We start from the raw sequence: 20,708 nt of genomic DNA, 5'->3' as shown, positions 1-20,708 counted from the left end.
CATGGCAGAATGCTTTCAGAGCTCCCCGTAGAGAGGAGAAGTACATCATCCCAACCCTAGGCCTCTTCGCTACATGGGGTATTGTCTAAGAATATACCTGTTCTAGGAAGTGTTGTTTTTACCAGAACATGATTATGATCAGAGAGTAAACACTCACACCAACTGTTCACGTGACAACTGATAGGCAAGGAGCCACCAGCACCTGGAAACACGACAACAATCAAGCATCAACACATTTAGAAGAACCCCAACCCTAGATGAGGAAGGTCATAATTAGCCATATATGAATGTGCCACTTGACATGTAAAGACAAATACATAATTTGCTGGTGCTGTATGGGGTTTGTTTATTAATCATGTTTGTCTATTTATGTCTCCTCTTAGTCATCAGCTCATTACAAGGGTCATTTTCAACATGGCATTGTAGCAGATTAAGTGTTGTTAGTGTGTATGTACCGCTTGGCCACTAGCTAAAAGAAAAATATAATATAACGTCAACAATCCCAAGCACTGAATGTATAAATAGAGATTAATCTAATTCTATGATGTGGTCAATTACTGTATAACAAACGGTTGATTTCCGCTGAAATGGTTACAGCACCGAAATAGCACCAAATCTGTCAGTGTTTAGATTGTGTGATTCGCTCATAATTTCAGATCAGGCTCTTTTGTTTGTGTGATGGAATTGCCGTTCTCTAGTGGCCAAACTACATCATGACAAGCAGATGTTCTTTGTTAGATGGAAGGTCAGGGGGCATGAGAAGCATTACATTTCCACAAACAGTATAATTCTCTGCCTGCGTCAGAGTTACAGGTCAAAATAAGCACTACATGAACACTAAAAACAGAACTAATGCAGAAGTGTGAGAGGAGGTGGTGTGGCCGTGGGAGAATGATGATGATCTTATTGAGTTGCTCGGGTGTTTTTTCCCCAAAGTAGGAGGAGAGGACTGCCTTATTTAGTAATGCTTGGCCTGAGTCAGGCTGCTGGCAGGGAGCCTGAACAATGCTGCTGGCCTGGGGAGAGGGAGGCATGGAGAGGGGCCATGCAGGAAACCCACTCATACATCCTCTCTTCTTCTCTCCTCCCTCTTCCCCATCCCATCTTCCCATCTATATTCGTCACAATATACTTTAGCCAACGGCTGGCATTTGTAACAGGGTAAGCCTTTCTGCCTGTCATCTCGTGAAGTGTCGATATAAAAAGGCTCAGGGCTGATCACCAGAGATGACGACAGATGACAGAAAGTGATAAAGCGAATCTCAGTCATGGGGTAAAGATGACATGTCAGCTGCACAGGAGGCTGCTGAGGGGAGAATGGCTCATAATAATTGCCAGAACGGAGCAAATGGAATAGCATCAAACACATGGAAACAATGTGTTTAATGTTTCTGATACCATTCCACTCATTCCGCTCCACTCATTGACACGAGCTTGTTCTCCCCAATTAAGGTACCACCAACCTCCTGTGGTCAGCTATCATCAACTGAACTGGGTGTAATATGTTCAGAGAATTTCAAACTCTGTACCTTTTTAAAGTCTTGAAGTTAGTCTGCACATACATTTTGCTGGGAAGTACAGTTCTGTCAATCAGGTTATGGGAATTGCCCAAGATGTTTATGGATCACCATGGCGACATGCCCAATTAGCCCCTGGGATAGGTCTATCGCTGGTCTGTATGAATCACTGGTCCCCTACTGTAAAGTGAAATCAATTAATCGCCCTATCAAACAACAGAGCAATCCATGAGGTCAATTTGTAGAGGTTTAGGTTACATTTTAACAAATGTCATTAATGCCATTCAACAGTCCTAGCTGACTGCATTAGTGTGAGGGACATCACATCCATGGTAGAAATTGCCCAAGATGCATGCCACAGTCAGAACATTTTGCGCTTCCCGGCTTCTGACGATAGACCAAACAATTATGTACAGCATACATCACAAAGGATTACCTTTACTTTACATACGCATGTGTTGTTTATTCAGTGATGTCACTGAGAAACAGGCAGCTGGTGATGGTGAGAACGCTTCTTGTACATTCCTCAGCCAACAGCATCATAGGAAACAGAGAGAGTGGAATGCTGGAGTCCCACTTTACAGAAACACAGAGGAAACAGAGGAAATGTATGTCATACCTCTGATAACCCTCAGACTAGAAGCAGAGCTGTGTCCTCATCATCTCCAAAGGATCGAGGAAGCACTGTCTCCCATTACCTTACCTTCACTCACATTCTCTGAGACAGAAAATGAACAGCCCGCTGAGAGGTAGGACTCCATCAGATAGGTGATGTGTGAAAATGAATGACGTTAGACATCTGTGTCAACCAGTAACGTGAGACACCTTGAGTTCTAACCATGAAGAGTCTACTAGAGATCAGCATAGTCAGGTTTTCAGTGGCACCATTGCTGAGATGAGCAGTCTCTTAGTCGTTTTATAAAGTTCAGAGCGCCCCCTACTGGCCTGTAATGTCATGGTTGAAACAATAGGCTAATGCTCTTCTCCCACCGAAGGCTCTGGATCAAATCTCTACCATCTAACCGTCACCTTACTGTCCTAATCACTAATAGAATGCTGTGTACTGTCTGTCGCTGTCTGAAAAGATCCAACATGAAATGTCTGTTCACCCAGGAGAGAGAATTCCTTATATGGAGAAAAGGGATCCAATAGCCCACTATCAGAGAGAAGGAATCCTTCCAAGACATATTAAATACAAATACTGTAACAATATCCTTTTTACTGTTGATTCAATAGAGATGATGTTTGTCTGTCTGCTGCTTTGAGGCAGAGAAAAAGAGGATATCCAAGGATAACCATTATCCTGCACGCTACATCAATGACACATTGTTTTACGGTCTGGTTGCATTTTCAACAATAAAATGTGAGAAGCAAAAGACAAATTGCTCTATGTAAATACAGTCTTATACAACATTCCATCATAAACCTTAGACAATTGATCTTAGGACAATTGTGAAGCCATGTCTGCCTACCCACAACAAGCCATACCGAGGTTTTCTAATACTTTTGGGCCCTGTACTGACCACTAGAGCGTGCAGGCAGCTTTGTCTCTCTATCACCTCTCCCACTCAGCTCTGCACAATGGCTGACCCCTCCCTCGCTATCCTCCCGTCCCTCAAAGCCTCTGTGTCCCCCAATGGCACCTATGTTCAAGTGCTGTTGTCGTAGCAAGTGGAGAAGTATCAGAAACCTCTCAACAATAGGTCTGCTTATGAGGGGGGAAAAATCTGGTTAACTATCTGCTGTTAACAGTCTGGTTCAATGGGAATGGTCTAGTAACAGCTCTGGCCGATCAAGACAAGAGAGAGCCTGTTAAAACTTCCACATATTCAGTACAAAAACAGAGTTTTCCATTACGTACTTTGTTTATTGAGGGTGTCACTTATATTTGATGTTCTGTACACCAATGTGATTTTACAGCTTTTTGTTGCAATCATGTTATTTATTCTGTAAAATAATTGAACAGTTAGAAGTGGTCTATACATTTCACAAATACATTGAATATCTCCTTTTGTGAAAGTAATTGCAGTCTCCAATGAGGATTTTATATTCTTCATAATCCACTGCATTCAAGTGCAGGGATCACAAAATGTGACATATCAATGCATGGAGCTAAATCTTTTTCTTTATACTTTTGTTATCCGTAATACTTAAATAAACTCATCACACACTCTTCTTCAAACACAAGCCACTGACAAATGCTTCCATTCTTGAATCTTGACAAAGTACAAGATTAAACTGCATAACTTAAAGTATCTATCTGAACAAAATATAACATCTGGCAGACTGAGTTCGCTACATTCCTCTTTTTTCAAGCTCCTGTCAGTTCTCGCCTGGGTCTGTAGGCTATTTAAGGGAATTGACTGTAATAAACTTGTTTAAAAAATAGATGTCTTCAAAACACAATCAAAGCGTATGCTACAATCTATGTTTTTACACTTTTCTGTTATTTCTAGCTTAAAAATACCACTGCTTAAATGGATCATACAGCACAACTGGTCGCCATAGTTGTGTCTCACTCTTCTCCTGCCATTTCCATGAGGCAGAAATAACCAATTACATTAATTTTAGTCCCATGTGTACACATAGACACTTAATTAATGGACAGTATCTATGGCAACTGGCCCAGAATGATTCACTGACACTGAACAACAAAAACAACAACCAATAAATAGTAGTACAAAAGTCACAGAAGGCTATAAATGTGTGTGTGTGTGATGTGAGTAGTCTTTATATATGATAGACATATCTGAAGAACGATACAAAGGTATCCATGCAGAATATTACTGTATAGAAAACAAGTGCATCTCCATATGCCATAAGTTTTAAAGGCCCAGTGCAGTCAAAAATTACATTTGTCTGTGTTTTATATATATTTCCACACTATGAGGTTGGAATAATACAGTGAATTTGTAAGAATTATGATAATGCCCTTTTAGTGTAAGAGCTTGAAATGGCTGCCTGAAATTTCAGCCTGTATTGGTGGAATGGAGTTTTGGCCTTCCATGGTGACATCACCATGCGTTAAAATAGTTAATAACAGCTAATTTTCAGTTTTTCCCTCCCTACTCAAACCACTCACAGACAGTCCTAGTAAAATTCTTGCTTGAGGAATTGCCCTTTGCTAAGAAGCCATTTTTGTTTCTTCTTGACCATTTTAATGGAAAACTATTACAGTAAGGTGTTTAATTGTTACCAAGAAATTATTGATATTGAGATAAAAACGGCTGCATTGGACCTTTAATAACATCACATACTATACAATCCTGGCGGGCTTGACAGGCACTGATACCATCTTCAGTCTATTGAAGTCTACTAGTCATAATAACAGTGTGGTTGAACAGCTGATAAAATACACAGAGGAAAAAACTGCACGTCATTTTTTTCATAAAAACCTCTGAACACTGAATTAGTGCCCCAGACAGGATGGCTAGTCCTTAGCACACGGTATAGTACTGTACATACAGTTGGCACATATTCATAATTCATTCTGTTATTTTCTTCACAGGACACTTTGGGCACATGTAGAAAACACCTCTCCATCAATGTTGACTTGCTCCTCATTCTACCACTGAGCTGTGAAGTGGAGCTGCAGCAGCAGCAGCTGCAGTAGTAGTAGTAAGCGATACGGTACAGTAGGTAGGGTGGGGTTAAGCCTGTGAATATCATCCTGCCTTGGCTCTCCCCCAACGGGGATGTTGTGTTAGGAGACAACTGTACATCAAGGCTTCACGTTGAGCTGGGCTGGGCCAGCCTTAAACCTGCTGGGGATCCCTCTGATCCCTATAGCCTGGAGGAGAGAGGGCGCAGTGAGGTTACACATCACCTGAATAAACTGAGTGCAACGGCCTGGGGAATAAGTGACCCCTGAATAACCTGAGTAAACTGAGTATGGCATAATGTTTCCAAGTGAAACTTTAAGATCTAAGAGAATTACATTTTAATATATACTATTGGAAAATCCTTTAGAAAACTCTTCCCAGACATGCACTGCTGAGACAGAGTCCTGATCTCAGTTGCAGATCCCGAACAGCTCAGAAGCATAGTGTCTTCGCTGATCTGTGACGATGCAAGCTGCAAAGCATGCTCGGACTGGGACAGGGCTGAGGACATTCAGGGGACCGTTATAACGAGCACGACGGAGGACATCAAACCCAAACAGTGTGAGATACAGCCAGAGAGGAGGTGGTGGAGGCACAGGCACATAGACGGAGATGGAGAGTTGATGGAATAGGAAAAAGCAATGGTGGCAGCGAGTGAGATGAGCCAGCTGTGTAGTACTACAGTACCTACCATCAGAAACTTTCATCCATTTTGGAGGAGTAACAGAGAAAAGAAACATGAGAACAATTAATATTTAGACCATGAGAAGCTGCATGTTACACAGTGGAACAGCATGTTCTAGAAAATGTCCAGAGAAAGATTACTGTAGTAACAAACACTGTTGAAAACAACCCTCTTCGATATGAAAAGAGTTAGAAGACAGGATCCAGAGCTCAGTGGTTAAATTCAATAACAGGATTAATAATAACAACATGAAGATGCTCAACAGTGTTCTGGGAGCAGCTTTTTCCTCTCACGCTCACAGCAATTAATACCACATTGCTATCCTGACAAAGGCCTGCTCTCTGCAAACAATAGCAATTGTCACGATTCAAAGGAATCCATCCCCTTATGTGGCATGGAGAGAGAGAACTCTAATAATGAAATCCAAGCCAATCTGAGAAGCATCAGTGGAACCAATGGGGAGAACTCTGTAGCTATGGAGCATGGTTAATTTTAATGAAACTGCCTCAAGTGATAACATAAAGCAGACACAAGATAGTACAAGCGGAAAGAACGCGATCTATATGCCAAGTATCTTATGCACAATGTGAGCCAATATATCTATTCTGGTCATTTCCTCTTAAAGAGATGGAGATATTTTGAAATTCACATTCAGAAAAGTGCCTTTAGCAACGCAATTCAATCTGCAGTGAGCGTTGAAGAGAGAGAGAGAGAGATAATTACAGAACCCATCAAACAGCGTAAAAACCTGTCTATCCGTTGGGGTTGTGGCTGCAAAGTGTATAGGGAGGATATCATACACAACCCTCTATGAACAGGACCAGGAGCTTTGATATGATATTATCTACGTTGACTTGGACAACAAGAGTGCTGCTGCTTCCACATAAATACATCAAATCAATTGACGCAACATACAAACAACATCATCATCATACACACCCTCCCCACCCACACAGAAATGCATTAGTTCATGTCAGGCAAGTTTGTAAATTAGACAAAGGAATGTTTGTATCTGTTCCGCCTGCATCTAGGCACCTTATAACGCCTCCCTGCTGACATCAGCTGGAACTGTGTTCTGTACATGTGTGTTCAGTTCATGTGTGGGGCCCCCATATGACCTTTCTGGACCTTTTCTGACCTGTCTTATGATGGTCTCCTTGAAAATGTCCCATGTAGACCTTTGATACACAATAATAAGCTTAATACACATAGACTTTCTGAAGTTACCTCAATCACGTCAAAATGCATAATACAGAGTGACACATACTTGCCAGGATGACCATGTCCATGCCCCAGAATATACTCATGATCCAGCCCACCATGACGATGGCTGTGAGGATTTGGATGAAGGCTGCTGCAATGTTCAGCCAGAACACACAGCACATGTGGCGGTCAGGCAGGTCCGTCCGCGCTCCGCACAGCACCGTGAAGGCAGACACGAACGTACCTGCGGAGAAAGCACGCAGAGGCACGAATGCACGCACGCAAACATACAACATACACATATTAGGACTTGGGACAAAGAATATTCACAAAGACAGGATTTTGGGAGATAAAAGAGAGAGGGCAGTTCAAAGGCAGTTTAAAATTCAGTGTGAATTCATACGCAGCAGAGTAAGACTATGTAAACTGACTTATGGCCCAAAACATTGTTCAGTCAATTAGGCTAAGGTTGAATACTAAGCTTGAAGTATATATGACTGAGACTGCTGCAACTCCATGTGCCTTTGGGGATCTGAACCAAACCCTTTCTATCACCCACTCCTACAGGTCATGACCCCCCCCCCCCCCCGACACACAGAGACACACAGAGACACACACACACACACACACACACACACACACACACACACACACACACACACACACACACACACACACACACACACACACACACACACACACACACACACACACAGCCCTGGAACTGAAGCTAAATGACATATTATTTACATTTCTAGGTCAGAGGGTTGGAGCTGTCTCATGTGACTAGGATAACGTTTTATGAGCATCAACATATTTTATGGTTGATTTGAATATGGATCACAGTGTGTGTGTGTGTGTGTGTGTGTGTGTGTGTGTGTGTGTGTGTGTGTGTGTGTGTGTGTGTGTGTGTGTGTGTGTGTGTGTGTATAGCTAATGCTAATTTACAACACCGTCCCTAAATTAGCCTTTAGGAAGGAGAGGAAAAGGAATTCCAAAGATAATGCCCGCTTAACTAGCTTGATTCTGCAGTAGTCACAGTCATTACCTTTTTTTGTGAATTCAAACAGATAATCCCAAAACAAAATGGATGGATGCAAGGGACATCTATTCTCTGTCATTGCTGGGTCATTTGCCAGGAGGAGAACCACAATTAAGAGGAAAATATCTATGCATCCACAATATGAACTATTCTCAATTGTCTAATAAATCAGGGTTACTTCCCCTAAATAGGAACTAAAGGAAGTGGACGGATAAATAGCCTTCCCCTTTTCCACTATGTTTCATTTTAATCTGTTTTATCAATGAGACATACCATTAATCATACTCGAGAATCCAACGAGACACATAGAATACTTACTGCCAGAGATCTGCCTCCCTTTCCTTTACAACGGGCCAATCAGGCTAAGAATAGCCTTTCTTCCAAACACAGATAAACATCATTTACAGGGAAAGAGCCCACAAATCTATTGGCAGCAGCAGGGAACTAGCAGTCCTTGTGTTCACTGGTCCTGTGCTAAGTTTGGCTTGTTCAGATGGTGAGCCCATTTAATCATTTGATCAGAATGGTAGGTTTACATGGGTGGGGTCATAGAGAATCAATTCTACACAAAATGTTAGGAAGACCATAATCTTAATCTTTGTAATATGCTCTTTAATTGATTGATATAAGGATCCCATCCAAATCATTTAGAGGGTTATGTATGTGAGATTGAACATGGGAGGTCAGTTGATTTCGGACCGACTTAACATGCTGCTTAATTGCTATGTCCTTTTCACATCAAGGCTATATCCTGCTGTAAATTAATCAATTACAAACTGATCTAGAGATAGTCAGACGAGTGTGATTAAAATCAAAATTATGCCATGGTTCTGGAGAGTAAAAAATATCAATTCAGGAGAGATGACAAAAAACAGTCTCCTCCCAGTAATTCTAAATACAACCAGAGCACACGCAGGAATGTTAGGGAAATTTGATTTGGGGGGGGGGGGATTTTTTGTTCAAACCCTCCAACTGCAGCTATCAAGTACCACCCACAAATGTTATGTCTATTGGTACACACTGCAACAAGCCTAAAACCATTAGTACAGCATCTGGTCACAGATATAAGAGCTTTCTGCTATGTAATTTATAACAACATACATTATTAGAGCTGTCATTAGCACAATATATTATTAATGCAGGGATTCTTGCAAACTGGGACAATTCTTGTCCGGCAGGAACAAAATATATATATTGAAAAATAATTGATTTTGTTGCATTATTTGGGCTTACATTTACGGGAATTTTATAAGGGGAAATTTGATTTTGGAATTTTTGAAATATTTTCAATATTATTCATTTCCATGTCGGCTCTATGCTCTGAAAAGCCCTTGTCCAGAGCAAAGGATCCCAACGTCGAACTCTCCTAAACAGGCAATAATTAATATTAACTGAAAAGGGGCCTTATGTAGTTTCTTACAATAGTGCTCTCTGAATTTAAATAATATTTCTCTCAAAACTGTGATTCCTAAAGAAGATGTTCAGAGATTTGGTCAACTCCGTCAGATTTGTCTAAAATCCTAAATGAATCAGGAATGAGCAGGGTCAGCTACAGTGCCTTCGTGAAGTATACAGACCCCTTTACTTTTTCCACATTTTGTTACATTACAGCCTTACTCTAAACTGGATGAAATGGGTTGTTTTCCTCATCAATCTACACACAATACCCCATAATGACAAAGCAAACAAAAACAGGTTTTTAGACATTTTGGCAAATGCATCAAAATTAGAAAATTTAAATATCACATTAACATAAGTATTCAGACCCTTTACTCAGTTCTTCGTTGAAGCACCTTTGGCAGCATTTACAGCCTCGAGTCTTCTTGGGTATGATGCTACAACCTTGGCACACCTGTATTTGGGGAGTTTCTCCGATTCTTCTCTGCAGATCCTCTCAAGCTCTGTCAGATTGGATGGGGAGCGTCCATACACAGCTATTTTCAGGTCTCTCCAGAGATGTTGTGTCGAGTTCAAGTCCGGGCTCTGGCTGGGCCACTCAAGGACATTCAGAGACTTGTCCTGAAGCCACTCCTGTATTGTCTTGGCTATGTGCTTAGGGTCGTTGTCCTGTTGGAAGGTGAACCTTCGCCTCAGTCTGAGGTCCTGAGTGCACTGGAGCAGGTTTTCATAAAGGATCTCTCTGTACTTTGCATCGTTCCTATTTCCCTTCATCCTCACTGGTCTCCCAGTCCCTGCCGCTGAGAAACATCCCCACAGCATGATGCTGCCACCACCATGCTTCACCGTAGAGATGGTGCCAGGTTTCCTGCAGACATGACGCTTGGCATTCAGGCCAAAACAGTTCAAACTTGGTTTAATCAGACCAGAGAATCTTGTTTCTCATGGTCTGAGAGTCTTTCAGATGCCTTTTGGCAAACCCCAAGCGGGCTGTTATGTGCCTTTTACTGAGGAGTGACTTCTGTTTGGCCAATCTATCATAAAGGCCTGATTGGAGGAGTGCTGCAGAGATAGTTGTCCTTCTGGAATGTTCTCCCATCGACACAGAGGAACTCTGGAGCTCTGTCAGAGTGACCATCGGCTTCTTGGTCACCTCCCTGCCAAAGGCCCTTCTGCCCCGATTGCTCCATTTGGCCAAGTGTCCAACTCTATGAAGAGTCTTGGTGATTCCAAACTTTTTGCAATTAAGAATGATGGAGGCTACTGTGCTCTTGGGGACCTCCAATGCTGCAGAAATGTTTTGCTAAACTTCCCCATATCTGTGCCTCGACACAATCCTGTCTCGGAGCTCTTCAGACAATTCCTTCGACCTCATGGCTTGGTTTTTGCTCTGACATGCACTGTCAACTGTGGGACCTTATATAGACAGGTGTGTCCAATCAATTGAATTTAGCACAGGTGGACTCCAATCAAGTTGTAGAAACATCAAGGATGATCAATGGAAACAGGATGCACCTGAGCTCAATTTCGAGTCTCATAGTAAAGGGTCTGAATACTTATGTAAATAAGGTATTTCAGTCTTTTATATTTAATACATTTGCAAAAATGTCTAAAAAACTGTTTTCCCTTTGTCATTATGTTATGTTGTGTGTAGACTGATGAGGATTTTATTTTTATTTAATCAATTTTAGAATAAGGCTGTAATGTAACAAAATGTGGAAAAAGTCAATTGTCTGAATACTTTCCGAATGCACTGTATACCATAAGGACCCCTTATTCATGTCCTCATTACATGTAGTATAACAAGACCACTCATGGTCTGTAAAGTTCTCTACTTTTGATATATTTAAACAAACAAAGTTGAAATCACCAAGGTCACAAGCATAAACTGTCAACTCCAGCTCCTTGATAGATTAAGATAGCATGTGAATTTTGGTTCAAATATGTTTATTTTAATTAGGTTTTAAAGTCATAAAGCAACTGAGGAAAAACGAAATTGCTACTTTGTATACCACTTGAATGAAGATGAAAAATACAATTCCGTTAGATTTTTGCCTATCGTCAACTCCATCAGAGTGCTGAAAGACCTGATAGAACGGTTGTTTTTTGGGGGGATTTTCAAATGAACCATTTTCTATATTTTACAAATGCTTGCATTAAACTTTTGTTTTTAGAGGCAAAAATATGTCTATTTTGATTATCTGTTGTCAACTCCGTCAGTGGCTTGTCAACTCTGTCACTGATGGCTAACGCCTAAATCCAGTTAGTTACATTTTATATACAAATGCAATAATTAGGTTGTTCCTTCACATTGGTGTGATAGCTGATACAGTACTTTCGTCTATCAAAATATATATTTAAAATGTTATTAATCCAAATATTTTGGGAAAAAAATATGAGATCGTCCCATCTTTCAAGAATCCTAAAATGACAAGAAATGCAAACGAAAGTTAAATCTCTTCGTGGAATTTTCATCACTAATGATGTCTCTCTCTCTCTCTGTTTCTGTCTCTCTCTTCTCTTATCCTCTCTCTCTTCCCCTCTATATCTGTGACACTAAGCTGTTAACAGACTGAGAGCATTGTCCACAGTCAACTGTCTCCCTGACTTACTAACGCCTTCACACCCAGGCCAATCCTCATTAGCAACATTTCAACCCCCATCAACCCCTCCATCCCTCCCTCCCTCCCTCCTCCCGCCCACCCATAACCAGAGTCTGTGTGTGGAGTGAGAGCAAGGAGTATGGTGAGTGTTATCGTCGTCATGCATTACCCCACTGATGACTGTAATTTTCTGAAGCGTTCGCACTTAGTGCCAACTGAAAATGTGGAAGGTTAATTATCCCCTTTAGTTCTTGTTTTGTTTGTTGAGAGAGAGAACTTTCACTGCGAGTGGCCTTGGAAGGGACCACTGGGGACAGAATTAAAGGGGAACTCATGTAAGCTCAGAGTGAGGAAGCAGAACTTTTATACAAAGGCTTTCTTGCCTCTCTCCCTGCCTGTTTGTGTTTGTTTGTGTGTGTGTTTTGTCTCCCCTCCAGTATTGGGAATGCTTCTACTTTCCAGAGAGAAAGAGAGAGAGAGAGAGAGAAAGAGAGAGAACAATTTTTTTTTGAAGGAAAGTTGAGTTGCTTTGATCTACAGTAAGAGGGGTTTTACTATTTGCAGTTGCCCTATTTAACAACTCAAACTCAATGTCAACAGTACTGAGCACCAATGGGCCTCGTATGTTGTTCCACACTTCAGTCTAGGTGCTAATGTGTTCGATAACCTAAAAAGCTTGTTCTTCATGATTTGAATGGTACTTTTGCCTGTGCTACTCAAAGCTTAGTTTTTCACATTTATGATTGAACATTGTACATGATGTAGTTTCAGAATGATTAAAAAAGGTCAGTTTCCCGCAAAATTTAGATACACTGTCTTTGTAAAGTAAACATTCGAAGGCTTGGGCAACAAATGCATGAGTAAACTGGACCCTTAAGCATTCACAGGCTTGTGCTAACCCATAGAGAGAGAGAGACCATTGGATATGCCAGGATGGAAATAGAAAATGACCTCTGCTAAGCATACTCCCCTGCCTCACAACAACCACACCCTTCCCATCCCTTCTCCACCTCCACTCACTTTAGACCTACATAAGCCAGGCAGGTGAGGGTATTTGTCAACATTACTAGCAGACACACCCCATCAATCATCCACCCAGGAACCTGCACCCACTCTTACTGGGCCTCCCTGCCTGCCTGGGCTCAACCTCCTCCCAGGTCTGCTCTCTCTCTCTCTCTCTCTCATTGAGGCAGCATACCACAACATCCATGCTCTAGCTAGCTGGGGAGGGACATAAACATCATTTTGTTATGGTTATATCTTTATGGCTCCTCCTAACTCCGACAGAGTATAAAAATACTGGACATTTGGGCTTGCATCAAAGCCTTAGTACTCTGTGCCTTGCTGTGTGTTTTTGGTCCCCAGATGCTAAGAAACTGTCTGTGACAGCTTGATAACAGTGCGTGTGTGAGTGTGAGTGTGTGTGTGTGTGTGTGTGTGTGTGTGTGTGTGTGTGTGTGTGTGTGTGTGTGTGTGTGTGTGTGCCTGGAAGACATGGGATTAGCCTTGAGGTTACATGGCAGATGTGTAGTCTGCTCTGATGGTGCAATTTTCAAAGTCTTCCTGGCGCACAGACCCGAAATGGACAATTCTATAAGCATAAGTGACCTCAATTTATGACAATAAGCAGGGCCACAAGCGCCAGGACAAGTGTAGAAGGCACTCTGGGCCTGAGACATCGCCACCAGACACTAACAGGCTGCAGGTGCTACAATTTGTGACCTGTCTAATTGTATTACTTTGAATAGGCAGAATCTAGAACAGATAGACATCCAGTATGAACTGAAATATACTACATTGATTGACTGTGTTATAAAAGACAGTATCTCATATCCACTCTATTGATCTGTTGTAATTGCGGTGGGTTGTAGTACATTTCGACCCCTAAAGGAAAGTCTGAAAAACTTTGCAACAGACACCATTCTCCCACTGGTATTAGACCCCACTTCATCAAGGGCATGACAATGTTAGCTTACAAGTCAATTCTAAGGGAGAGACTGGAACAAGATTCTCCTGATGGGGGGACAGCCAATGATACCAATGCTAAGTCTCCCACAGGACAACCAACAGTCTTATTTCTAGAGAGGTGGAGCAGAGAAGGACAACATGAGCATTGGTCCAAAGCCTGTAGTCTGATTAAATGGACTAACAGAGCTCCTCATGGAGCTTTGAATTTAATGCACTCCCATTGTCAAAGATCAATTTGTCAACTCTCAACCAAGATCACAAATAGTGTAACCTAGTGTCTGCTTGTCTGCATCTGAATAAACCCACAATTTTATCTATTTTCTAACCCAAGACACAAAGCCATTATGGGAGTTCAGTCAACACAATTAGAGACTGGGGGAGCACATCAACATGTCCGCATGCAGCCGAAGCTCGTGCATCATATGAGGGATCTGTACTCTTATGAATAATTTTGTGATGTGTACCCAGACCTCATTTTCCTCTGTTTTCAGTAATGGAAATGTGAATGTGTCCGGATAGAGCTGATTAAGTTGCTTCTAGGAAGGAAGGCTCATGTGTATTTCTTAGAGAGGGCTTGTCATTAATCATTCAGCATGCAGCTGGTACCGTACATACTCTGACACCTCACTTTAACCACTCACCACGGACGGCAAATGTTTTATGGCCCAGTGTATTTACATTTCTAATGGCCACCTGGTTGCTGTACAGTATTAAAACAGGATGGATGGAGAGAGGGAAGGAGAGTGCCTGACATTATCTTACTCATCTAAAGGTTGAAACATAAATCTACCCTCTGTGATTCTGTTGGGATGAGGATATGTAAGCCAGGTGTGGTGCCAGACCAAGGACCAAGCATCTCCATCTCTATGGCATCTCTTTCTCTCATTTCTTTCTCTCTCTCTCTCTCTCTCTCTCTCTCTCTCTCTCTCTCTCATGCTCGCTCGCACTCTCACTCACTCTCTCTCTCTCTCACTCTCTCTCTCGCTCTCGCTCTCTGCTCTCTCTGCTCTCGCTGCTCTCTCTCTTGCTGCTCTCTCTCTCTCTCTCGCTCTCTCTCTCTCTCTCTAGTTCACTTTTCCATGTGTTGTATGAACCACTATTGTACTTTAAGATACTGCATATGCCTACTGTGTTCACTCATGTCATGACTCATGTTCTAGAGGTGTCAAGGTTACGTTAAGTCTTAGTGCAGCATCTTATTCATCACAGGCGGAGGAGAAGGTTAAACATGCATTTGATGCTTGTGCATGTAGGGGCTCAATCTAAGCATGTCAGTTATGGCTTGTACTACAAGTTCACTAAAGCCCAGTACTATGTCATTATTCATTTTCAATCACTTCATCTAGGGTTTAAAAATGTGAGTGGTCATTTCATGTGTATGCAATTAGCTTTCCCTAAAACAGCCCGTAATCTCCCCGTTATGCATCCTACTCCAGAAAGACAGGCACAACCGTCCATGGAGCAGACCAGTAGAAAAAGCCTTTTGTTCTGGTAGGCTCTAGCTGCTGTCATGGAAACTGCAGCTATGCCATGGGGAGGGAGAGCAATGGGAGTGATACAATAGGGGCCATGTAACCATTCAGAAGGCCTTGTGATAAACATAAGCACTAAAAACTGCTATGTAACAGGTTAGGGGCTTCTGTGGTTTTACTTTTAAGAGTCTCTCTGGGCTTTCCAATTGGGTTCCTAAGTTGTTTTTGTTGCTGCCTTTTTAATTATGCGAATCCCAATGTAATGGTTTGCTATGGTCAGAATGTCATTATATGATGTATTAAACTGTCTCTTTCTGTCTCTCTCTCCACAACAGCTTGACATGATGTAAATGATGGGAAGACACAAAGGTAGAGGAAAATGAACTAAAAGAGGAGTCTTTCTTTAATTCTCCATCAAGACCAATCAAATAAACAGTTGATCTAATTGTTTAATCGAATATACTGTATTTACTTTTAGATACCTTTATGCAGCCTACAATGAGGATAGGTCTGTGCAGAACAGTTAAAATAGCAGATACCAAAGTCTAATTTTAACATTTTCCATTGGCATATCTTTGAAGGGTATTTCTACGAACAGTCTTTGATCTCGATTGAAGTATGAAAGGCGAAAGCTGATAGAGAAACTGAATTCCAATTGGACCAGCCTCGCCAAACAGATAAGGATCACAGGGGATGAAAACTAATGCCATTTCCCTCAGTCAATGAATCCCCATCCCTCTGTCCTCACACTATCTGATCTTCCTCACAAGGCAGCCTAATTAAAAATAAATATTAATATTCTGCTTGGTTATCTCTCTATAGAAAGCTGCTGGTGACGTACTAACAAACATGCCAGCAGATTTTAATTTATTTAGTCAGTTCAGCAAATATATTTATTTCAATTACAGCCGTATCAAATCCAGTGCCAATTAACACGATTTTGTTTAACTTAATTTGGCACACAGCACATGCCACTAGCAATTACAGAAAACATAAGGACAGGGTGTGTTAGATATGGCTCACTGACTCAAGAGGGAAAGAGATGTGTGACATCTCAGCAGGCCAACAGAGACCAGTCTAAATCTGGGCCTCGCAAAGATCACCCCCTCATAATAATACAAATATCCACTAAGTTATGCCCAGCTCCTGTGAACGTGGCTACATGTATTTATTTTCTTTCAGTCGTGGGACTTGGAGACATCCCAGTTGACGTGATGGCCTTGCGGTGTTAAGGTGGTGTGAAGATGCTGTAGCCTGTCTAGTATAAACTGGCTGATAAGTGTAAATGGTCCTGTGTGTCGCTGGTGTAGAGAGTCAGGCGCAGGACAGCAGATATGAGTAGAACAACACCAGGTCTGTAAGGGTCCTGTGTGTCGCTGGTGTAGAGAGTCAGGCGCAGGACAGCAGATATGAGTAATCAACGTACTTTACTCAAAAATACAAGGCAACATAGCGAGCCCACAAAAAAATGGACCGATGTACAATGAACAATCACTCACAAACACAACATGGGGAACAGAGGGTTAAATAATAAACAAGTAATTGGTTGAGTGAAGTCAGGTGTGTAAGACAGAACAAATGGAAAATGAAAAGTGGATCGGCAGTGGCTAGAAAGTCGGTGACGTTGACCGCCGAACGCTGCCGGAACAAGGAGAGGGACCGACTTCGGCGGAAGTCGTGACAATGAGACAGCAATGCCAGCCAGGGCATGGGTCCAACCACAACAACAAGACTCAGACTGATGATTGGACCAAACCTGAAGTGACACGCTAGTCACAGAGTCCTCAGCTGCTGCTGGGTGACGTGGGAACTCGGAATGCGTGTTGGCAGGTGGCAGTCTCAGTCTCAATGCTCATTACAGCCAGTCCTGACTGAGGGGAGGACAGCTCTTTTTCACTGGTAGAACCGACCACCCCGTGACATCTGGGCCAGCCAGGCACACAACGACATTACTGGGATGCCACAGATATGTCACATGGGAGACACATTTCTAATGTTACACACTCAGTGCCATTGAATCACCACACAGACAGTCTAAGGACGGACATGTCATAACTAGTACCCGGGCCAGAGAGCTCATGGAGTGTCACTTTCTTGATGGTCAATAACTGTGATCAATAACCATGGATACATGTATCTGTAATTAGACTAAGACAGACTGGGTGCAGTCTCCGTCTGGCTCTGGGGAAACAGATACTGAATAGAAAAATGATCAAATAATAACAGTGACTCAGTCAGTGAATGGCCCCGGCAGAGAACAGCGCAGTAGTTCTTTTAACAGGGTCCCGAGCCGCTCCTGTGTCCTCTCCTTTCAGATGTGCCTGATATGAAAGGGATCAGTGGGCCTGGGCTCCACAGCCCTCATTAGGTTCAGTGGAGGATAGTGTGGAGATCAATGTTATGTTGATGCTACGTGGTGCATGCAGTGTGCCATTCTACTGAGAAACTGGAAATCATTACTATACAGATCCCATTACTCTTACTCCAGCTCCTCTAACTCCACGCTCCAGATACGGTACAGTGGCATTGGTACAAATACAGATGGACCTATTGCCAGCCCAGCACCCCCTCTTGACAATTAGGAGATGAAGAAGAGTTGAAGATTAAGGAGGATTGGGAATAAGGGAAGGATTATAACCCAAATTGCTAAATACAGTGCCTTGCGAAAGTATTCACCCCCTTAGCATTTTTCATATTTTGTTGCCTTACAACCTGGAATAAAAAATCATTTTTGGGGGGGTTGTATCATTTGATTTACACAACATGAGTACCACCATAAAACATATTGTGAAACAAACAAGAAATAAGACAAAAAGACTGAATACTTGAGCGTGCATAACTATTCACCCCCCAAGTCATTACTTTGTAGAGCCACCTTTTGCAGCAATTACAGCTGCAAGTCTCTTGAGGTATGTCTCTATAAGCTTGGCACATCTAGCCACTGGGATTTTTGCCCATTCTTCAAGGCAAAACTGCTCCAGCTCCTTCAAGTTGGATGGATTCTGCTGGTGTACAGCAATATTTAAGTCATACCACAGATTCTCAATTGGATTGAGTTCTGGGCTTTGACTAGCCCATTACAAGACATTTAAATGTTTCCCCTTAAACCACTCGAGTGTTTCTTTAGCAGTATGCTTAGGGTCATTGTCCTGCTGGAAGGTGAACCTCTGTCCCAGTCTCAAATCTCTGGGAGACTGAAACAGGTTTCCCTCAAGAATTTTCCTTCCAAATTTTTGGGGAGTCTCCCACATGCCTTTTGGCGAACACCAAACGTGTTTGCTTATTTTTTTATTTAAGCTCTTCCGTAAAGCCCAGCTCTGTCACGTTCTGACCAGTAAAGGGGTTATTTGTTATTGTAGTTTGGTCAGGACGTGGCAGGGGGTGTTTGTTTTATGTGGTTCAGGGTTTGTTGGGTTATGTTATTATGTAAGAGGGGTATTTGTTTAGAGTGTTCCGGGGTTTTTGGGCTATGTTCTTGTTAGTTTATTTTCTATGTTAGTTCTAGTCGTTCTATGTCTATGTTTAGTTTATGGGGTTGACCTTCAATTGGAAGCAGCTGCTCCTCGTTGCTTCTAATTGAAGGTCTTATTTAAGAGGGGTGTTTTTTCTATGGTATTGGTGGGTAGTTGTCTCCTGTTTAGTGTCTGAGCACCTGATAGGACTGTTAGTGGTTTGTATACGTGATTTGTTTGTTTTTCCTTCTTTTCATTAAAAAGAAGATGAGTATACACGTTCCCGCTGCGTTTTGGTCTGATCATTACGACACCCGTTACAAGCTCTGTGGAGTGTATGGCTTAAAGTTGTCCTATGGACAGATACTCCAATCTCCGCTGTGGAGCTTTGCAACTCCTTCAGGGTTATCTTTGGTCTCTTTGTTGCCTCTCTGATTAATGCCCTCCTTGCCTGGTCTGTGAGTTTTGGTGGGCGGCCCCCTCTTGGCAGGTTTGTTGTGGTGCCATTCTCTTTCCATTTTTTTTATAACAGATTTAATGGTGCTCCGTGGGATGTTTTATAACCTAACCCTGATCTGTACTTCTCCACAACTTTATCCCTGACCTGTTTAGTGAGCTCCTTGGTCTTCATGATGCTGCTTGCTTGGTGGTTTCCCTTGCTTAGTGGTGTTGCAGACTCTGGGGCCTTTCAGTACAGGTGTATATATACTGAGATCATGTGACACTTACATTGCACACAGGTGGACTTTATTTAACTAATTATGTGACGTTTGAAGGTAATTGGTTGCATAGCAAAGGGGGTGAATACATATGCACGCACCACTTTTCCGTTTTTTTATTTTTTATTTCTTTTTTGGAACAAGTCTTTTTTTCATTTCACTTCACCAATTTGGACTATTTTGTGTAGGTCTATTACATGAAATCCAAACAAAAATCTATTTAAATTACAGGTTGCAATGCAACAAAATAGGAAAAACGCCAAGAGGGTTGAATACTTTTGCAAGGCACTGAATATAGTAAACAGCAGTGGTGCAATTACTGAGACTCTAGGGAGGAAGCATCTGACTGAGACTCTTAATGAATCCATCCTAATTGAGGTGAAGAGAGGGGAGTAGGCCTAATAGTTTGCTGATGAAATGTCTTTCTAAAGTACATTCTGTATCATTTTCATCAACATACATCTCACACATTTTTTTATAATAATGTCTTAAAAATATTGTTCTAATGATTACCCTTACAAAAAGGAATTTGTTGTGGCAAATTTTATGCAAGCTAAATAGTGTGCCACAGAATGTTGCGAGAAGTTTGCAAATGTTTGCCAGTCGTGGTGAATTTTTGCCAAACCTTTGTCAACAATAATATTTATTGCCACTAGTGGCAAAAAGTTCGCTAGAGTTTTATTTTCTGAAAGACAATTCTCTCGATTCCATTTGAACTTGTGGCAAACCTGTGGCAACAAGTTCAAACACCAGTAACCACTGATGACTAGTGATGGGCATCTTTTGGCTCCCAAATGGCTCTTAAATTTTATTTTTTATTTTTCAAGTCAAACAGCTTGCGATAGTTTGACTATGATTGGTGTTTAAACAATTCTAATTAAATTATTAAATTAAATCATACTCTACCTTAACCACAATGTATTTAAAAATGCATTGGTTTATTATGAAAAAGAATGCTATTAAACATTTGCATTTAAAGTATAACTTTTTAATGTATATAAACAAAGTGCATATAAATCTAACCATTCAAAACTAATACAATCTGAA

General features: G+C 41.6%; 1 protein-coding gene across 1 annotated transcript in view; it reads right to left on the bottom strand.

Moving 5' to 3' along the window:
* Positions 1-3,363: 3,363 nt before the first annotated feature.
* The window catches only part of LOC106571431 (protein stum homolog), a 37,603-nt gene continuing 20,258 nt past the window's right edge, over positions 3,364-20,708 (bottom strand). The window contains exons 2-4 of the mRNA XM_014144521.2: positions 7,072-7,251; positions 5,811-5,819; positions 3,364-5,307 (exon numbers count right to left, since the gene is read on the bottom strand). Of these exons, the coding sequence (XP_013999996.1) occupies positions 5,273-5,307; positions 5,811-5,819; positions 7,072-7,251 (224 nt within the window). The 3' untranslated portion in view covers positions 3,364-5,272. The remainder of the gene's footprint in view (positions 5,308-5,810; positions 5,820-7,071; positions 7,252-20,708) is intronic.

This window comes from Salmo salar, chromosome ssa15 (assembly GCF_905237065.1).
Source record: "Salmo salar chromosome ssa15, Ssal_v3.1, whole genome shotgun sequence".
In the NCBI taxonomy this organism is placed as follows: Eukaryota; Metazoa; Chordata; class Actinopteri; order Salmoniformes; family Salmonidae; genus Salmo; species Salmo salar.
Note: the sequence above shows the minus strand (reverse complement) of the source record. Positions and strands in the feature narration are given on the sequence as shown.